Source organism: Chaetura pelagica, unplaced genomic scaffold, assembly GCF_000747805.2.
Source record: "Chaetura pelagica isolate M959 unplaced genomic scaffold, ChaPel_1.0 scaffold15, whole genome shotgun sequence".
Taxonomy (NCBI): Eukaryota; Metazoa; Chordata; class Aves; order Apodiformes; family Apodidae; genus Chaetura; species Chaetura pelagica.
Genome location: NW_009953507.1, coordinates 4,341,327 through 4,359,886, shown reverse-complemented (window position 1 = coordinate 4,359,886; position 18,560 = coordinate 4,341,327). Strand labels below are relative to the sequence as shown.

The 18,560-nt window shown below is 37.2% G+C and overlaps 1 protein-coding gene across 1 annotated transcript in view; it reads left to right on the top strand.

Annotated features, from left to right (window-relative positions):
- GRAMD4 (GRAM domain containing 4) overlaps positions 1-17,208 on the top strand; it is a 50,121-nt gene extending 32,913 nt beyond the window's left edge. The window contains exons 5-18 of the mRNA XM_009999451.1: positions 811-943; positions 1,370-1,395; positions 2,862-2,953; positions 4,242-4,333; positions 4,967-5,015; positions 5,901-5,972; positions 7,287-7,330; positions 7,427-7,536; positions 8,767-8,921; positions 12,511-12,658; positions 13,134-13,227; positions 14,310-14,394; positions 16,006-16,074; positions 17,048-17,208. Coding sequence (XP_009997753.1) covers positions 811-943; positions 1,370-1,395; positions 2,862-2,953; positions 4,242-4,333; positions 4,967-5,015; positions 5,901-5,972; positions 7,287-7,330; positions 7,427-7,536; positions 8,767-8,921; positions 12,511-12,658; positions 13,134-13,227; positions 14,310-14,394; positions 16,006-16,074; positions 17,048-17,149 — 1,271 coding nt within the window. The 3' untranslated portion in view covers positions 17,150-17,208. The remainder of the gene's footprint in view (positions 1-810; positions 944-1,369; positions 1,396-2,861; positions 2,954-4,241; positions 4,334-4,966; positions 5,016-5,900; positions 5,973-7,286; positions 7,331-7,426; positions 7,537-8,766; positions 8,922-12,510; positions 12,659-13,133; positions 13,228-14,309; positions 14,395-16,005; positions 16,075-17,047) is intronic.
- The last annotated feature ends 1,352 nt before the right edge of the window (positions 17,209-18,560 follow it).

Here is an 18,560-nt window from a genome sequence, read left to right as displayed (position 1 = left end):
ATTTTTTTACTGTAAGAGTGACAGAGCACTGGAACAGACTGCCCAGGGAGGTTGTGGAGTCTCCCTCACTGGAGACATTCAAAACCCACCTGGATGAGTTCCTGTGTGATGTACTCTAGGTGACCCTGCTCTGGCAGGGGGGTTGGACTAGATGATCTCTTGAGGTCCCTTCCAGCCCCTAAGATTCTATGATTCTATGATTCTATGATATATTATTTCCATATATTAATGTTTTATTTTTCCATGGAAACTGTTATACAGAAAGTGTGCATTCCTTCATTACTTTGCAATGTAAAAATGACTGTTGCAGAATCTTGCTTAAGTTTCCACCTCCCTTTCCTGTCAAATTTGTGTGTCTGCAAGGTGGTTGTCCTGCTCTCTGCTCGGGAGTGTTTAGCTTTACACTTGCTTTTCACAAGGTGACCCATCAGCACATTAGTAGTGCTGAGATTTGTGTCAGTCTTTTGTTTACAGAAACCTCAGGAAATGTTTTTACAGTTTTTGCTAAAATGTCTAGGATTTTAGGATGTTAAAGTAACCTCTGTACTTGTGGTAAGAAGGTGCTTCCATGTGCTGTACATAGAGCAAAGCAGGAGTCACCTTTAGTCTTTACCAGCTTGGTGCAGTCATGGTTTCTGGGCAAAGGCAGAAGCAAATTGCATAGTGAGTTTCCATGAAGACTGTGGGTGAAGGACAGGGAAGCTGTACAAAGTGCTTCCCAAGGAAGCATAGGGTGTGGGAACAGGAGCGGGCTTTGTGTGAAGATGTCGTCTAGTCTTGTCCTGATAGTTAAGAGCTTCTTTTTTACAGATAAGCGTAGCAACACAGTCTGTTCACGACTCCAGAAGTGGTTTTTTGACAAATTTGGGGAGTATGTTGAAGACTTCAGATTTCAGCCAGAAGAGAATACAGTGGAAACAGAAGAGCCACTTAGTGCTAGAAGGTAAATCTCTTATATGATTACAATAAGTTGTTGGCTTCTTTACCAGTTGCTTTCTTTTCTCTTTTCTTTGCAATCTTTTACATGGTTTGAGCAAGTGTTAATAACAGATAATGAAATTGAGAGTACTGAGCCATCTCAAAACCATTTTATTTGCTGTCTGAGATAGAGTTACATTATTTATTATGTTTGTCATAGGCATCTCCAACTGTGGACAAAGTGTTAGGCTGGAGGGCTTTTACATCTCAGTTTTTGGTTGGATGGAAGGTAGTCTGTATTAATTACTAGAAACACATTTCATAGCAGGGAAAAATTAAGCTTCCTGCATGAACATCTTATTTATAACTGAGCAGTATTTCAGGGATGAAATGTACATAACTGTGCACTATTTACTTGTTAAATAAGTTGCTTTTATCCATTATTTTTCAGGTTGACTGAAAATATGAGAAGATTAAGTAAGTACTTAGCAATGTTTTACTCTCTGGAAGTAGAAATAGTTCTCGTGACCCTATTGGGAGGATTGCTGCATTTTAAAGGACAATGTATTGAAATACTTTTGCCAGCTCATGAGTAGAAGTGATTCTGAAATCCTGAGTTAGTGTTTGGAGTGCAAAGTAACTTAGAGAAGCAGTGATGGAAGCTTTGCCTTTAATCCTGAATTACATAGGGTATCTCTGAACTAAAAATGTAAGTGAATTAAAATGTGCAAATAGGTAATGAATGAGAATAGAGTATTTGTCTGATGACAAAAGTAATAGTGTTCATACACTTCTGTCTGAGCTGCTTGTAATCTGGTAGCTGCTTGCTAGTCTACTGGCTTGTGCTTTCAAAGAAGGAGGGGTGGGATGATGCATACCCTGGGTGTGGCTTGCATTTCTTCCCCTTGGATAGCTAATAAATTATTTAGGAAGGTGGAGGATGCAAGATGGCAGGTTAAACGAAATACTTAAGCCCTCTGAAAGTTCTGTGCAACAAAGAGTTGCAAGCCTGAAAAGAAAAAAAAAAAAAAAAAAAAAAGACTGATTTGTGCTCCAGATTGTTACAATATTGTAGGGGGAAAGTGAAGTTGAAATATGTGTCTGTAAGCTCCATGTAGGGTCAATTTTGTTCTCCTTATTTAAATGCTGATATTCTTTCTAGTTGCATTTGAGAGAACACTTATGACCTGTTCTCTGTGGTAGACATGCATTTCCTTCAGAATAGCTTAAAAAGAAAAGCATATTAAGCTTCAGTTTTGAGTGGCTCTTAACTTCTACTAGGTAAGCCACAAAATCTAGGATCTTTTTGTCCAGGGGTGCCTGACTTCCACCTGGAGCTCCCAAGACCCTTGGTTGCTCTCTTGGCTTAGGAAGAATAAGCAGCAAAGTGCTACCCATGGATAGACTCTAGCAGAAAGGTAGCAAAGAGAGATCTAGCTTGGCATTTAAGCTAGTTTGGTTAAGAAGCAGCAAGTGGTTCCTTGGTGGCTTGGAGTCCAGTCAGGCTGATTTACCTTGTTTTCAAAGGGATGAACTGACCTATGCAGAGGTTCTAAGGGCAGTGTGAACAGGGCTCAGATCAGACTGCTGTCAACATCCAGGGTGACCTTGCAAAGGATAGTGATTTTTTTTGGTTTTTTGTGAGTCTGTACTTAAGAGTTATACATATATACATATGTGTATATATACATACATATATGTGTGTATATATATGTATTTATACATAACCTGTGTGTTGAATAACATTAGCTTTTGAAATTACATTTCTTAACTAATTGTTCAGTTACATGATGGGTTTGATTTTTCTTTTTTTGGATAAGCCATTTTATGATTATGTGTCTTGAATATTGCTATGAATTTTCTAATTTGGTTGCTTGTCATTTGCAAGTTAATCACTGCCAGCTAATTCCAACACTTGTGTTTTTTTCTCTGCTTCTGTTTAGAGAGAGGTGCCAAACCTGTTACTAATTTTGTGAAGAATCTTTCTGCCTTATCAGACTGGTATTCTATCTACACTTCTGCTATTGCCTTTATTGTAAGTTATCCTATTCCTTCAGGAGTAATAAGAACTTTTGAAATTTATTATTTACTGGAATTCTTTGAAACTTGTATGTGAGTAGGGATTGTGCTACATTTTAAGTCAAATCAAATAGTGTAGTTTCATTGAATACAAAGTACCAGTAGTTGTTACTTCAGTTATATTTGAAAGCGGATTAAATTGTGTATTCTGTGTTTATTGTAGCATAGTTTTATAACTTCAGACAATCTGGGCATTGTTCTCTCATTTCTTCTTTCCTGTCTCCCAGTCCTGCAATTTGATGGTTACTTCAGCCTCTGCAAAATCTCTTCTTGTCTAGGGCTGAAATCTGATAGTGACTATGTTTGATAAGAAGCTATTGCTCACCATCAGTGCTCTCTGCCATTTGTTAGCATCATACTTAACAGTGAAAGACAAAATGCCTTGATTTATCATTTGGTGTGCAAACATCAGGCCTGTCAGCTAAATTCAAGCATTCCCATGCATTGTAATGACGTTTGCATGCCACAAAGTGATATAACTATTTACTGGAGTTTTGATTGATTTTTCTTCTAATTGTTAATTATGTGATCTGAATTCTTTTGGTCACAGTGTATATGAAATACTCTGATATAGAAAAGAATCTATACTGATAACTTAATGAACCTGTTTTGGTGAAAATGTCACACACCTTTTCATTAAATGGTTCTTCCCTGTAAGTTCTAGAGCCCTATTTAATGGTACTTTGAATGGCACAGCTGATTTGCTTGAAAGATGTTTATTATTCTTGGACTGAGTTGTAAACTGTTACCTTTTCTAATGTTGTGAGTTAAGTTAACAAGGTGAAATTCAAACTCTAATATCCTTGATTTTGTTGCTCAGTTTCTATTATTTTTTAACTATTATAAGGTATTATCTTTCTTTCCGGTGACTTGGGTTATCATAAATGATGCTGCATGTTCTCAGATAAATCCCTCAACACTTCAAAGTTCTAAGATAAAAATATTCTACAGTATTCAGAGTAGTTTGAGAACAGTGTTGGAAATGTTAATTTTCTCAAGCAGCTGAACACTTATTTAAGTGTGGTTTCTAGAGATTTAGTTCAGTCTTGCAGTTTTGATGTTACATTCAGGAATGCAGTGCTGATGTCTGTCATGGGGTGGCTAAAATTTGTTCACTCTTGTGATCTGTGTTGTGTGATTATGAACCCAACAGTACGGTGGGAGATAGTATTTCATACAACTCTCTTGACTTTATACCCCAGTTTGTAATCCACATCTCTTTTTTTCTTTTTCTTAATCTGCAGATTTACATGAATGCTGTATGGCATGGCTGGGCCATTCCTATGTTCTTATTTTTAGCAATTTTGAGGTTGTCCCTAAATTACCTCATAGCCAGGTATTTACTTAAATACTGGATTATTCTCTTATAATGCTTTGCTTGAAAGATGTTTATTATTCTTGGACTGGATTTGTTGGTTGTATATTTGGTCTTTGTTGAAAACTAAGACTTCATGTTTTTAAAAAAAGGAATCTTTTAAAAATGCTATTTTTGGCTGATGGTGTTTTCCCCTTTAAAAATGCTTAAATGGTAGGGAGACTCTTCATGTGAATATTTTAAAATAATTTTCTAATTTTTTAATACTTACTGTCTGACACACTATCTGAATTATATCAGTAGCAAATAGGCTCCAGAATAAGTTGATATAATTTTGTCCATGTAGAAATAAAGAAAAAATATCCCTAATTATTTACTCTGTGCACACAGTTCACTTTTGTAAAATCCACAAGCAATGATTGTGTGTAGTATCTACCTAGCTAATATAATATATTTTAATGTATATACCCTTAAAGCTCTCTGTGTTTGATCACTTGTGCTTATATTATTTTGTGGGTTTTTTGATAATTTGGGGATTATTTTTTTAAGGTGTAAGTGCTTGTTGCAGAAAAATACTTCTTAACCTCTTACAAATAATCCATGTTGACAGCTGGAAAAGTACTTGCTCTCTTTAACTATTTCCGTAACTTCTAGGGGTTGGAGAATACAGTGGAGCATTGTGCCTGAAGTTTCTGAACCCATGGTAAGTCTTTAATAGGTTTGACCTGAACGTCTACGTTAAAAGTTGCACCTTTACAACCTTCCTCTGTGTTTATGTTGGTGGCTGTGAAAGGAAGGAAGAGTGAGTGCAAACGCTGCAGCTGTTTTCTTTCTCTTTAAATATAGAACTCTTCATTAATAGCACTAGATTTTGGAGTTTCTCAATGAAATATGCCAAACTTGAATAACATTTCTGGAATAAATGTTAACATGCCAGCCTGGAACAAGGTGGATCCTGTGGGATCTTCAAAAGGCCTTGCCTTCTGCTTTCTCTGTAACATTTTTTAAATATTTGCACACCCTGCTTTAAGCAGGAAGTATTGTCAGTATTGATGTAAGATGGAGTTCTTTGAATTTCAAACCTTTTATTAAGACTTAGTGAGGCTTTGCTTCCAGGATAATCTTGTTTTTCTTAAAAGGCCAAAAATGTATTTAAATAAAAAAAAGAAGTTATGGATGTAAAACTTAAAAAAGACATTTCTGTGCTAGACCAGAAGGAGATAAATGTAAGTGTATGACCATAGACTGAAGCCATCGAAACCATGCCCCTCCAAAGACTTACTGTGTCTTTCATGGCCTTATGTTATTATGTTTGCAGCTACCATGGAGCTACCAAGAGCGTTGATACCTAAAGATAACCAGCAATGAAAGACAGAAACAGTAGACCTTAAACAATGGGTGTCACGAGCTGACAGCCATGTGGGCTGTTCTCTACAATGAGGGAACTTGGCAAATTTGAAGGCTGTTTGAAGTGAGAGGACTGTTGCCCAGAATGTTGAGGGGTTGTGTTGTCACAAGGAATTTTGTAAAATACCGGATTTAGCTGAGTTGAAAATTAATGAATTGTCTCTTTTCTTTCTTGCCCAAGGAACCCCCAAAAGAGGACCTGACAGTGTCTGAAAAATTTCAGCTTGTTCTAGATGTGGCTCAGAAGGCACAGGTACTGTGCTGCTCTTGGACCTCTCAGGCAGCTTCCTTAGAACAAGGAGGTTCATAGTCCCAAGTTGTCAAAGTACTTTGTTATGCAGCATGTGAAAACAGTTAACCAGGTGGTACTTTCCTTGGATAGGGATCTTCACTTATAAGATAGAGAACTCAGTAAGATGCTGGAGCTTTTGGAATGCCATGATGCTTCAGAGAACTGGTTGAGGTTTTCAGTGATGGCTCTGAGTGAGGTCTGAAGTGGAACTCGCAGCTTCTGGCAGTTTTTGCCTTCATACATGCAAATGAGCATATACCAGTGTACCAGTACCAGTGTTCTTAAGTATGGATCCATATACCAAATCTGCTGGTCACAGAAATGGTCTAAGAGACCCTAATCCTTCAACTGTCTGTCTAGCTGTTAATTCAACAGTTTGCACAAATCTCTGAAATAGTCTGTTATAAAAACCATCACCCTCCAAACCCCTGAAATCTACTGCTTTGTATGGGAGAAGGTGAGGGAAGATTTTCCCCCAGCTCCCTCAGTTTGCTGAGCTATCCTGGGAGCTGAGTGACTACCCAGTTGAACTGCAGCCTTGTGCCATGTCTTAACAATGTGTCACTGCTGAAGTACTTTGCCTTTCTTCTGCTAACTGTGAACGCTTACCTCTTTCCTCCCGCTGGTGCGTATGTTTACATGAACACCTTTGGAGCTTTATTAGGAAGATGAAGTTCACAGGTGCTGTGACAGCAACAATCAGTCAGAGAAAATGTCTGAATAACACTCTTAGTCCTGAGCAGGGGTCCCTTTGCATTGACAGTTGTTGGAATTCTGTGGATTCTAGTAACTCGAAGGGTACATTATAAACACCTGGTGGTGGTGTTTTTCTAAAGAAGCCAATAGCCCAACATTTTATTAACTCAGTAACTAAGTCCTGACATTTCAGTGCTTGAAATGCATGAAGAAACTTCCCATTTTGTTATCTATTGACAAAAGCTTTTAACTCTTATATTGACAGCCTAAGTTAAAATATTTGGGGTGATATAAAGACTTTCCAGTTGTGACAGTGGGGTCAAATACCTTCTTCTAATGACCAATCATGAGTTACAGAATAAGGCATTCAATAAGATTTAAATAATTGAGTATTGCTATTCTGTTCTATTATTATTCAGTTGTGAAATACATAAACAGCTAAAAATTAGTTAAAAATATAATTTCTGGAAATTGCTTATTACCAACAGAGTAAGGTAACTGTTAATTTTCTATTATGTGGACAAAAAACCCCACAAACTAACGCAGGACATGGTTTTAATTCTCTTACTTCTTATGCAGAACCTATTTGGGAAGATGGCAGACATACTGGAAAAAATTAAAAAGTAAGTTACCTGGCCTGAGTCTCTTTTTCCCTCTTAAAACAAGATTTGACCAATGTACGAAACACTGGTAATTTTGTGGTTTTTTTCTGTTTTCAGCTTGTTCATGTGGGTCCAGCCAGAAATAACACAGAAGCTTTACATTACTCTATGGGCAGCTTTTATTGCATCCTGCTTTCTGCCCTACAGGATTATTGGGCTCGGAATGGGTAAACATAATAAATAATTGACCTGTTACAGTCTAGACATAATGTGTTAAAACTTAACATGGTCTTTAGAGGGATAACTATGTAGTTTAAGAAAGAAAACTCTGCATTAATAATGTAGCTTTTAAAAAGTATTTTCATTGAGCTTGGCATCATTTGTCATGTGCATTTTGAAAACCTTCTCTGGATACATAATAGAAAAAGACTGGACAATGCACTTCGTTCTTGAAGAGGTAAAGTTTATGATGAGCTGTTAGAGGCCTTCAGAGTGTCAGCTGTGAGGTTTCCAGGAAGTCCAATATTTTGGACTTTGCAGCCTAGCAAATTAAATGTGTGGGACCATGTAGAAGGCACAAAGATGACAGGTTTGGAAAAAAAAGAAAGTGTTCATGGACTACTTGTAAAACTTGGAGGATAGACTGGACAACATGAACAGATTACTGTGGGTGAAGCTGCAGGTACTTAAACTCAACTGAGAATTGGGAAAAGAGGGTTATTGCTACAGTATGAGACTTGTCTTTTCTTAAAGATACGAAACCACATCCTGGGTTTCCCTTTTTTTTTTTTTTAAATTTCATTAAAGTAATGGTATGATCAAATGAGTATTACTTTTAGTGGCACTGAACACTGACCTGTGTCAGTTTGAACTTAAGTGTAGATTTGCTTGATGTGGCAATTGAATTAGATGTGTGAGGAATATTTTTTTTTTTTACTCTAATTTATGGAAAGAGATCTGAATTGCATTTAGTACAGATCGGAGAGAGAATTTCAAGCTCTTTTTAATCTGGCAGAATGCAAGGAAATATTTTGTATACAATAAAAGAACATAGAGTACTGGAAGACAGAGTTTATTGTAGTACATGAGAGCCCTCTGTTGCCATTTAAATTCTTGCAAGGAGCTGTGGAGTTGAATGCTCTGGCATGTTTTCTGTTTTTACAGTATATGTTTTTAGAATGCTTCTCTTTATAAGGAATATATGTTTGAATAATTTTAATGTTCTTCTGCATAATAAGAAGCTACATGCTGGGGATGAAGAGAGAGGAATCTGGACAGGGGAGGCAAAGGAAGAATTTCCTGCCTTTGGAAGAAGAATCAAAATATTAAAACCAATAGAATGGTTTAGCACTATGACTGAAGATACAGAATTTGGTTTAATTCATGAACTTGTTAAAACATGATCAAGATGTTTTTAATGCTCTTTCAACATGCATACTAAAGTGACCTTTTTTTAGGACTCTATGCTGGAATCAAGTTTTTCCTTATTGACTTTATCTTCAAACGATGCCCCAGACTAAGAGCTAAGTATGATACTCCTTATATCATCTGGACAAGTCTCCCAACAGATCCTCAGCTTAAAGAAAGGTCTAATGCTACAGTGTCGAGACGGGTAAGGCTAATAAATCTTTGATCCCTCTGTTCCCAACATCTGAAAATCAGATCCCTTTCTCCCTTTCCTTTTCCCCCAGTGACTAGAGCACATTAAAGGGAAGGTTAATTAAATCCTCACAGTCAATGTTTGTTGTTCTTTTGTTAAATTATTTTCAAGATCCACAGATTTTTTTATATGGATTCTGTTGCTTTTAGAAAAGGAAGCCTTGTCAAAATGTATATATAAACATATATATAGCTTGGAAATTGTGTGAAGCTAAATGTACAAAAATAACACCATTCCATATTCATACAAATCTTGCAACATACGTTCTGTGAGATTTTCGTGTTAAAATTTAGTCTTTTTTGCATTCCCTTTCTCTGTTTTTAGACATTCCTTTTTAGTGGAAATTCAGCTACTTCTGTAGATTGAAGAACAGCTAGTTAAAAATAAAAAGGGCTTGAGTATAATACGCAGCTTACTGATGAGATAAGCTTTAACAGAGGTAATAAAGTAGTTTTGAGATTAAGGCATTGTGTCTTATGGTTATTTGTATGAGATGAGCTTTTAGCATAGTGGTGACGAATGACTTTTTACGGTATCTAATTGCATTCATGGAATATCTGAGTACTGTCATGAGCTTCCTCACTAAAATGTGCAGCCTGGGTACGCAACTGAGGAAAAACACATGAACCCTTGGTTGTTAACCTCTGCTGAAGAATAAGAAATATAGGGTTCTGGAGGTGATGGAGCAGTTGGTGGTAAACTGTGGAATAGTCTTTCAGAAGGAAGTAGGAGAGAAATACAATCTATGACAGAAAGTTAATCTTTTGCTCTTACTTTCCAAAGGAAAGAGGTGGAGATGAGCAGTTGGGCAGGTGGAGATGAGCAGTAGCCTGTATTTCTCTTGCTTACAGAAGATGAGCTTCAAAATTTCTGTGCCACTTGAGCTTCCAAGTTGTCATTCACATACTGTGATGGTTTTGGCAGCTTCTTGTTGGCTCTCTCTAATCTGCTTTAGAGATGGAAAGGCTCTAGCTGAACCTGAACCCATAAACTTAGGGGATAATTCTCCTGTCTGGCATTTCCTTATGGCTTAAATTTTGACAAGCAGACCAGGGTTTTAATACTGCTGTGTCTGACTTGATGGGCTTGGCCATGTGCCTGGAAGGGTGTGCAGGACTGCATTATCTGCTTCTGAATGTCTTTGAAAACATTACTTGGTTTCAGCAATTTTAGGCAAACTTCCTTACCCCTGGAGAAATTTGTGGGAATCGCATAGTATAAAACAAAATTGTTTGTACAAAAAGGTAAAAAGCAAATAGTTTTTTTCATAGAAAAGGCAGAGTCCAAAAGCATGTAGTGCCAGCACATGTGGATTTGCTTTGGCTTCTTGTCATTAAACAGCATGCAAGACGTGATAAACCTAGACACAATGCAGTATTCATTGCCTCTACCACCACTCTGACTCTGTGTCCCTAGAGAACAATCCTGACAACAGTATCTGATTCGTAAAGGTTGTATGTCAAAGACTGATGACAGATGATGTGAAAAAGAATATCTCTAGGTATTCCTCCCTCCAGGTTATTGGTGATGTTTTTAGACAGTCAAGACTCTTCCAGCATTACCAATCCAGTTACTTTCAGTTAGATTTAGGACTTATCAACATTGGATGCAATGCTTTCTATTAGTAGTTGACCATAGGTTTTCTCAAGCCTGGGTGGTTAAGCATAAATGAGCTGCTGCTTCTAAGGGTAGAGGAAATATTTGCCTGTTTTAGGTAGGATGAGAAGTAAGGGTAGAACTTTCACACATCTTAAGCCAATAGATGGGATGTTGTACTGGAGTTTAAACACATGTTAAAAATCTCTTTACATAACTGATAGGAAGGAAACAGTCTAGCAGAGAACAGGAATAATCCTCATTCCAGCGCAAAAAGCATTAGACCTCTTACCCTGACCTTTTTGTGCCATGGAGGTTCACCTGGTTACATGCCTGTGGATCGAAATAACTTGTCCAAGAAAACATTCCAGAATTGTTCTGACCTTTACTTGCACAGAAATTGTTGGAGAAGCCATCATTTTTCTTGGTTCCAGGGGCTCAGTCATTACTAATGGCACAGCAGAGGGGCAGTAAATGAAGCAAGAGTACAATTATCATCAACCATTTGTTTTCTCTGTCAACTTTCTTTCTTCTTTTCCCCCGAGGCATCATTGTATTACAGTTACCCTAAAAGCTGGATGGTAAATACCCTCTGTCATGCTTGTTTTGTTAGTCTGGTTTCTAGTCAGTGATTGCAGTGTGCATTTTTTTCATTTGCTTTGGATTTCTTTTGTAAGTGCTAAATCCTGCAAAGTGTCAAGTGCTGCCAACTTATGTGCAAAAAAAACCCAGCAGAGGCTGCTTGGCCTCCAACAGCATTGGGCCTTTACAGAAGAAGGGCTTAGTCCTGTGCTTGTATGTTGTCAGTTTGCCAGTTGTTTAACTGCATGTGTACAGTAGGAGTAAGAAACGGAGCTGTTAATGCTTTCATGACAAAAAACAGCCTTTGGAATCATGTGGTGCCTCACCAAGATGAAAAAGCAAATGCAGTCAAGCTTTCCAAGAGAAACTGCCTGCCATCCTTCCAGAAGAAAAACTTGTTTGCTAGGCCAGTCTCCAGTGGTTCAGAAGCTCTATTTAGAAGTACGTTTTACTCAAGTACTTTGGTTTTGAGAGCTCCATGCTACCTTTTATGGTAGCATATCCCCTCCTAAGGATGCTGACAGCCATTCTGATTTTATTTCACGCCAACACTCTCAAAATTCAGTGTATCTTCAAAGCGAAGGAAAGATCAATAGAACTAACGCAACCTGAATAAATTGGTGTGCTCTAACCACTGATAACCCTTCTTTTTTTAATTGCATTCATTCTGTGTAGTCCCTTGGTTTGTGAGCAAGATCTTGCAGCTTCACTCAGTTCATGTTTTATTCTATGTATTATACTGTTAAATAGACTTCACTTTTTTTCTTTTGTCACTGTCACATTTGTGTTGTTTGTTTCTTTTCCTGCTAGCTGTCAGGGCATGAAAAGGTATGGATCATAGCGTGGAAAACTTCCTTTCAATTTCAACATACGTGTTCCTAATGAGCTGATGCAGTTTTGTTTGGCTTTTTATCTGTTTGCTCTTTTTCCTCTCTAAATTTATTTTCTGCAATAATGCTTTGTGCTTGATCTGTCTCTTGAAGACAAACCAAATATTAATAATGTATTAACTGATACTAGTCCCACCAGTATAATAATTGGAGTTGTGTGCAGTGACTTAGCTGTATCTAATCAGATATACCCTTTACTGTAGAAAAGTGGTATTTTGAGAAAGGTGCATCCAGCACCACATGCTTTCAGCCCTGCAAAGGGCAGCACTTTGGAAGGTGGTCTTAAGATACCATGTTAGGCCTTTGTGCTATAGCAATAGTGTAGTGCAATAGTTCAAAGTTAACTCCACTGAAGTAGTTAATAAAAATTGTTGCATATGCATTGCTATGAAGAATAGTTAGCCAAGTTATTTTTAAGAGTGTGGCTTAAATGTTGCTTTTCAAATTTTGGAATCATGTTTATTTTTCTGCAGCTTCAAACAGCAGCATCCAGAAGTTATGTGGGCTCAAGTGCCCCAACTGGAATAAGCAAAGATGAAGATACCAGTCGTTTTCATACCACCAAGAGGGGGAATTTCCATGAAGTTTTTAACCTGTCAGAAAATGAGCGTCCTTTGGCAGGTATCAAACAACATGAAGTCTACATTAGCAGAGTATTTTCTCAAAAGCCAAGGATAGTTTAAAGTTTAATTCCTTTTCTGTGCAACGTGTTGGTATTAGCTTTTGATTAAAAAGACTTGCTTTAGATTAAAAAGACTTGCTTTAGATTAGGATGAAAGAAGAGGGTCTCTCTCATTCCACATCCTTACTGTTCTTTGAAAGAGTGCACAGCCTTGTGTGCTTTTTGTGGTAATACAAATGCAATAGTCAAGTTAAAAGGAATAATTGTGTGGGTGTTTTTTGTTTTGTTTTTAAACCAGTGTTAAAACAGATGTGATGATGTCTAAAAACACCTTATCTAGGCTTTTCTTTGTAAACATTTCTAGTTTTAGGTATCTAAAGTTTAATTTTCAGAGTTTTCTCCTGTTTTATAATGAAACTGTTGGGTGTAATGCATGTCTCTTCAAGTAAGGTTTCTTGTTATGACTTCTTTCAGTGTGTGAAAATGGCTGGCGCTGTTGCTTGATTAACAGAGATAGGAAGATGCCTACAGACTACATCAGGAATGGAGTTCTTTATGTCACAGAAAAGTGAGTCATTGCACTCCACATATCTCTTAGGAGGAAAATGAAACAGACATTAAAAAATTGAATCTAAGAGTAATCCTTTAGCAAGATTTTGAAACAAAAATGCTTTTTCATAGTGCTTTAAAACATCAAGAAAACACCATAGGAGAGGGAGAGCTGAATCTGGGGTGTGATTAACAATTAACAAATGTGCTTTTGCCTCGAGAAGGCTTATGTAGGAATTGAGAGTAGCTCTATACAGTCAGTTGTTAGTAGCTGCTGTTCTTGATGTAGATAGCATACTAACTGTGTGTATGTACTATATATACACACACGCCAAAAACAAACTTAAAAGCTAAGTGTATTTGGGGAGTTGTGATCAATGATTATTTGACAAGTATTCTTAGTTTCTCCTTTTAAAGCAAATTGAATGTATAGCTTCCTTGGAACAGTGTGCAACAAATGAAATAGAACTTCATGCCTTGGTTTCAAAAGTAGCACTTGATTTTATTTTTTTTAAATCCTTACTTACCCCTCAGCCTTCCAGATCTGAATAACTTTGGTCACGACTGTTTGGGTCTTGCACTGAAATTCCTTTGCAGTCGAATGAATGGAAGTAAAGCTCATCTGTATGCAGCATCACCTAATGATGGAGACTGCTCTCTGGTGTTTGAAACTCTGAGCTTTTGTCTGCATCACAATAACATGAAACTAATGCACTGTTTTCCATTAATCTTCTTTTAGGATGGTAAAAGTTTTGTAAGCCTTTTGAGTTTTGATGTTTCAACTGTGTAAGGATATGCAAGCTTCCTGTGTCTTTAAAATGCTTGTCAGGTTCAACCATTCAGTGCAGTAATATAAATAAAAGATTTTTTTGTGTGTGCATACCATTGTGTTCTGGGCTTTCAGATACATTAGCCAGTTGCTAGAATTTAATTTTTTCCCCTAAATTAGAAGCCATAACTGAGTTATGCATTGTGTGCTTCTTTTTTTTGAAACTGATTTTAACCTGTGAGATTTCAAAATTCAGAAGTGACAGGAGGGAAACTGAGGGCTTTGTTTGAGTTCACTGTATCAAAATGCACATTTTCTTTCCATGTCTTCAGCTACTTGTGCTTTGAAAGCTCCAAATCCGGCTCATCTAAAAGAAATAAAGTCATAAAGCTAACGGATATAACAGATATTCAAAAGGTATGTCTTGGGGTTTTTTTGCATATAAGAAAGAAAGTTGGTTTTCTGTTCAGCTAGTCGTATTTTGCTTTTCTGCTTATGTTATTTTGAAAAAGCATGCCATTGATAATTTTTTATAAGTATAATATAATTCTTTGATCAATAGTATTTCCCAGAACTGCTTGTTTAGCTATTTGGACTCAGCAGAAGAAAGCTCACTATGACCATAAAAACATGGTAGTTTACTAAACCCCTAAGTTTCTCAATTATTTTAAAATTAGAGTTGTGTTGTTTCTTAACTCCTGTGTTGAGTAGAACTGTGCAAGCTTTAAGAAGATTTATTATTAGCAGGAATTGTGTAATACTAGCTTCAGTTTGGGTTTTGATATGGTTAGGTGCACTATCTTAAAAGTAGGTGGGAAGGGGGATTATTGTCAGAGGAGAAAAGCAAATCATTAGCATAGTTAGAGTGGATCAGGCTGGATTTTCATCTAATTAGGATCCCATCACTAACAGAGGCAGGAAGTGGCTGTTTGGAAGTATGGGGAGTACAAGTCATCCACCCTCTGGTTAGGTTTTATCAGCCTGCAGTCACCAGTGGCTTTATTAATGCCTTGCATCACAATCAAGGCATTTAATGTCACTGAACTTGCCCTACCCTAAAGTGCAGACACCTGCTTCCTGCTGCATCATGTAGCCCTAAGTGCCACACTCTGCAAAGATGTACCTTAGCCCCTTGTCTACTGTTTAAGTACCTCCAGATTTTCAAATTAGTTCCTTCTGTTTCTCTCACATGTCTATAAAGTAGACAATGTATGCTCAACTAGAACATTCCTGTTGGGATTAATAATTCAGGTTGATGGCTTTTAAACATCATACTTGGAAGTAATGCTGGCTCATTGCTTAGTAGGTCTTCACTGCCATAAAGGTCCTTTTGCATTTGTGTAGGGTATTTTATGAAGATGAGAAAGGCATCATTCAGACAATATAAAAAAGTGTACTGTGCCAGGTTTTATTTGGGGGTGGGAAACACAGGCCAGACTCGGGGTCTCTTTCCCCTTGGGGATATTTCCCTGTTAAGCCAGATGTATTCATTCTTAGCATCAGACTTTCTTTTTTGAAAAAAGAAAAATGTATACATACCCTGTTTGTCTGTTTAATTTTGAAGAAGCAGCATTTTCTATTCTGCTTGCTCCTCCTTTAAACAGTGGATGAACATTACTTCTAGGGAAACCTCTAAAAGCACACTCTTATATACATGTATCCACATAGGGCCAGGGTGTGCTACCTGCCTGCACCATTCAGCTGCCACTGGCTCCTGGCATCGTGGCTGGGCCAGCTCCTCTACACTATGAAGTACTGAGGTGCTAGGTTTGGCGCTGCTTTTGTTGCATGGGAGGAAAAGGAGAGATAGGATCGTGGTGTACGAGTAACACCGTGCTGATTGACTCCAAGGTTGGAGAACAGCCTCTGGCCTCTTCTTATTTGTAATTGAGGTCTGCTAGGTTAGTTGTGGCTGGGAGGATACACCAGTGATGAGCTGCGTAGCCTTCTTGGCACCCTTTGCTATTTTTCAGTACATAAGATATCTTTGTTGTGTGTTTTTGTTTGTTTGTTGTTATTTCTTTTTAGTATAAAGTGCTCTCTGTTCTCCCGGGATCAGGGATGGGTATTGCTGTATCAACACCTTCTACACAAAAAGTAAGTAGCTGGCTGTAGCAGTGCTGTGTTCGGCTTCATGCCCTTTTTGTCGTCCTTCTCTGGCTAGCACCAGCATAAAGACTTTTTTTCCATCCTTATGCCAGTGTTTGGTTTGATGTTTGTTTTTTAATTCACTTGTCTATTATTCAGTATATTTGGCTTCAGAATTTAAATGATTTAAACATGTAGCTTGTCCTACTGCATCTGCGCTATTTTGCTGTAACACTTCACAAAGATTTGCTCCATCCTTTTGGCTCCATTGACCATTCTCTCAGAATCCATCATCAGGAGCATGGGGTCTGCTCTGCTGTGCAGTCTGGAATGAGAAGCTGATGGCTTGAGAGTATCTGTGGGTGAGGAGGCTTTGGGGTGGAAGGGCCTGACCCTCAGATGCAGTTTTCCTGTTTCAGTCTTAAGCTTCTCTAAGCCTCAAATACTCATTTGGTGATTGAAGCTTTTCTTAACATATTTTAACCTTATTTTAAACTAATCACCTATAAATAACTTTTCTCCAAGTCATGCAACTGTTGTACCAAGCATTCTGCTTGGTGTTATTGAGAGATACTTCTTAATTAAAAGGTTGAAAATGTTAATGTACCTTAATAAATATTCTGTGAGCTGAAACAAAGAGGCACTGGTAAAGGTTTTTGGAAATCTTTAATGGAAGCAGAGGTCAATCAGGAAAACAACATGCACTGGTTGGGCGGAGGGGAAAGAGAGTTGAAGTGTTCTCCATCTACTCTGCAGATGTAGTTTATTGCCATGGTTTGTTGTAAGAAGAAGATGGAGAACTGAAAAAAAACTTAGAAACTCTGCCATATAGCGAAGGATTTAGTAGAGAAAAGGATGTTTAATTCTTTCTAATGCACTTTGAGTACAGCTCATCTCCTGTTCCTATTGATTTGGCCAAAATGATATCTAGAGAAAGATTTTTCTTTTCTGGACTGATATGATCTTTTTTTCTGTTGTTTAGCCTTTGGTGTTTGGTGCCATGGTACACAGAGATGAAGCCTTTGAGACAATATTCAACCAATATGTGAAAATAACCTCTGCATCATCAAGCAGTGAGAGCTAGTATCTTACCTTAGAAGATCTAAAGGAAACTTTCTTCTTTTATGACTTGGTAGTGAAAAAAATGAACATCCTCATCTATTTTGCAATAATTTTTCTTGTCTGGTGGTTTATATTCTCTGTTACATAAATCAAGTGTATTTTATATATGCCTTCATGTTTGTTTTTAAGGTTTTTGTAAAAAAAACAACAAAACAAAATTAAACAAAACAGTGAAAGTGCTATCATCACTATTAGCCTTGCACATTAAGCACTTTTAATGTTTATTTAATGACATTAAAAGCTGGGAAGGTACTTTGAGAACTGACTAAATAACAAAGTGAAACAGATTGATCCCTTTAACTCCACTGATTCACTAGGGATACATTTGTCCCTTTATCTTAGTTGTTTTTCCCTGAGATGTGAGAGTGATGACTGCAGGAGCCTGAAGTCTCAGAGGTTTTTATTGGGTTCTTTATTAAAACTGATTGTGACACCAAGGAAGTATTATCATCTTAGTGTTTCCATATTTATAACTGCACTTGAAATAACTCCTCCTCACTAATTCTTGCATTGCAGAAGGATATTTTACCAGTTTGTTTAGGTTCACTTTTTCCTGCATAGAAGTTTAAATTGCTTGTACAATGAATTGGATGGGAGACAGTTTGTAACTATATCTTCCTTTCCTAATGAACCAAAGTAAGAGGAAGGAAGGCAGGCAGATACTTTTTATAAAAGAGGGCACCAAAATGTTTTTCCTAAAATGTTAGGCATCGTATATTTGTATTTCTGTAGATACTTGTCACAGAAGGGCTCAACTATTGTACATGTTGTATGTACAAGGTGTTTGTATCTTAATGCATTAAAGACTTGCAGGCTTTTTGTGTTGGGGGCAGTGGGCATAGTGAAACTAAACCGAGACATTACCTTTTTTTTTTTTTTTTTTTTTTGGTAATTTGGCTTTTCTCTTGAGTTGCCTTGTAATAAAATCACACTATAATATAGCAGCTGAAAGCACTAGTTGTTCTTCAAAGATACTTTGAGGGGCATTGGCAAGTCTTTCCCGTTGCAAAATTAAATTTTAGTAACAATTAAACTCAACTGCCATGTAGAACAGGAAGGCTGTGCTCCTCTAAACTCTCTCAGGCCTTTTTAGCAGCAAAGCACATATTGACCTTTGTCTTTAATATTAGAAAGCTTTTATACTCTATATAATAGCACCCATCTGAGAGGTTTAGAATTTTATTTGCATTTTCATGAAAGCACAGTAGGAGTTACACCAAGCCTTCCAGTGTGTCTTTTGCTTTGCTATGTCTTTTGAGTTGAGTAGTATGTATGTCTCCAGAAATGTAATGAATGTCCCCCAAAAAAGCAATGGAGATGCAAATTCTTACGTAAAAATGGACTTAATTTCATGGATTTTCTCTTTTTTTTTC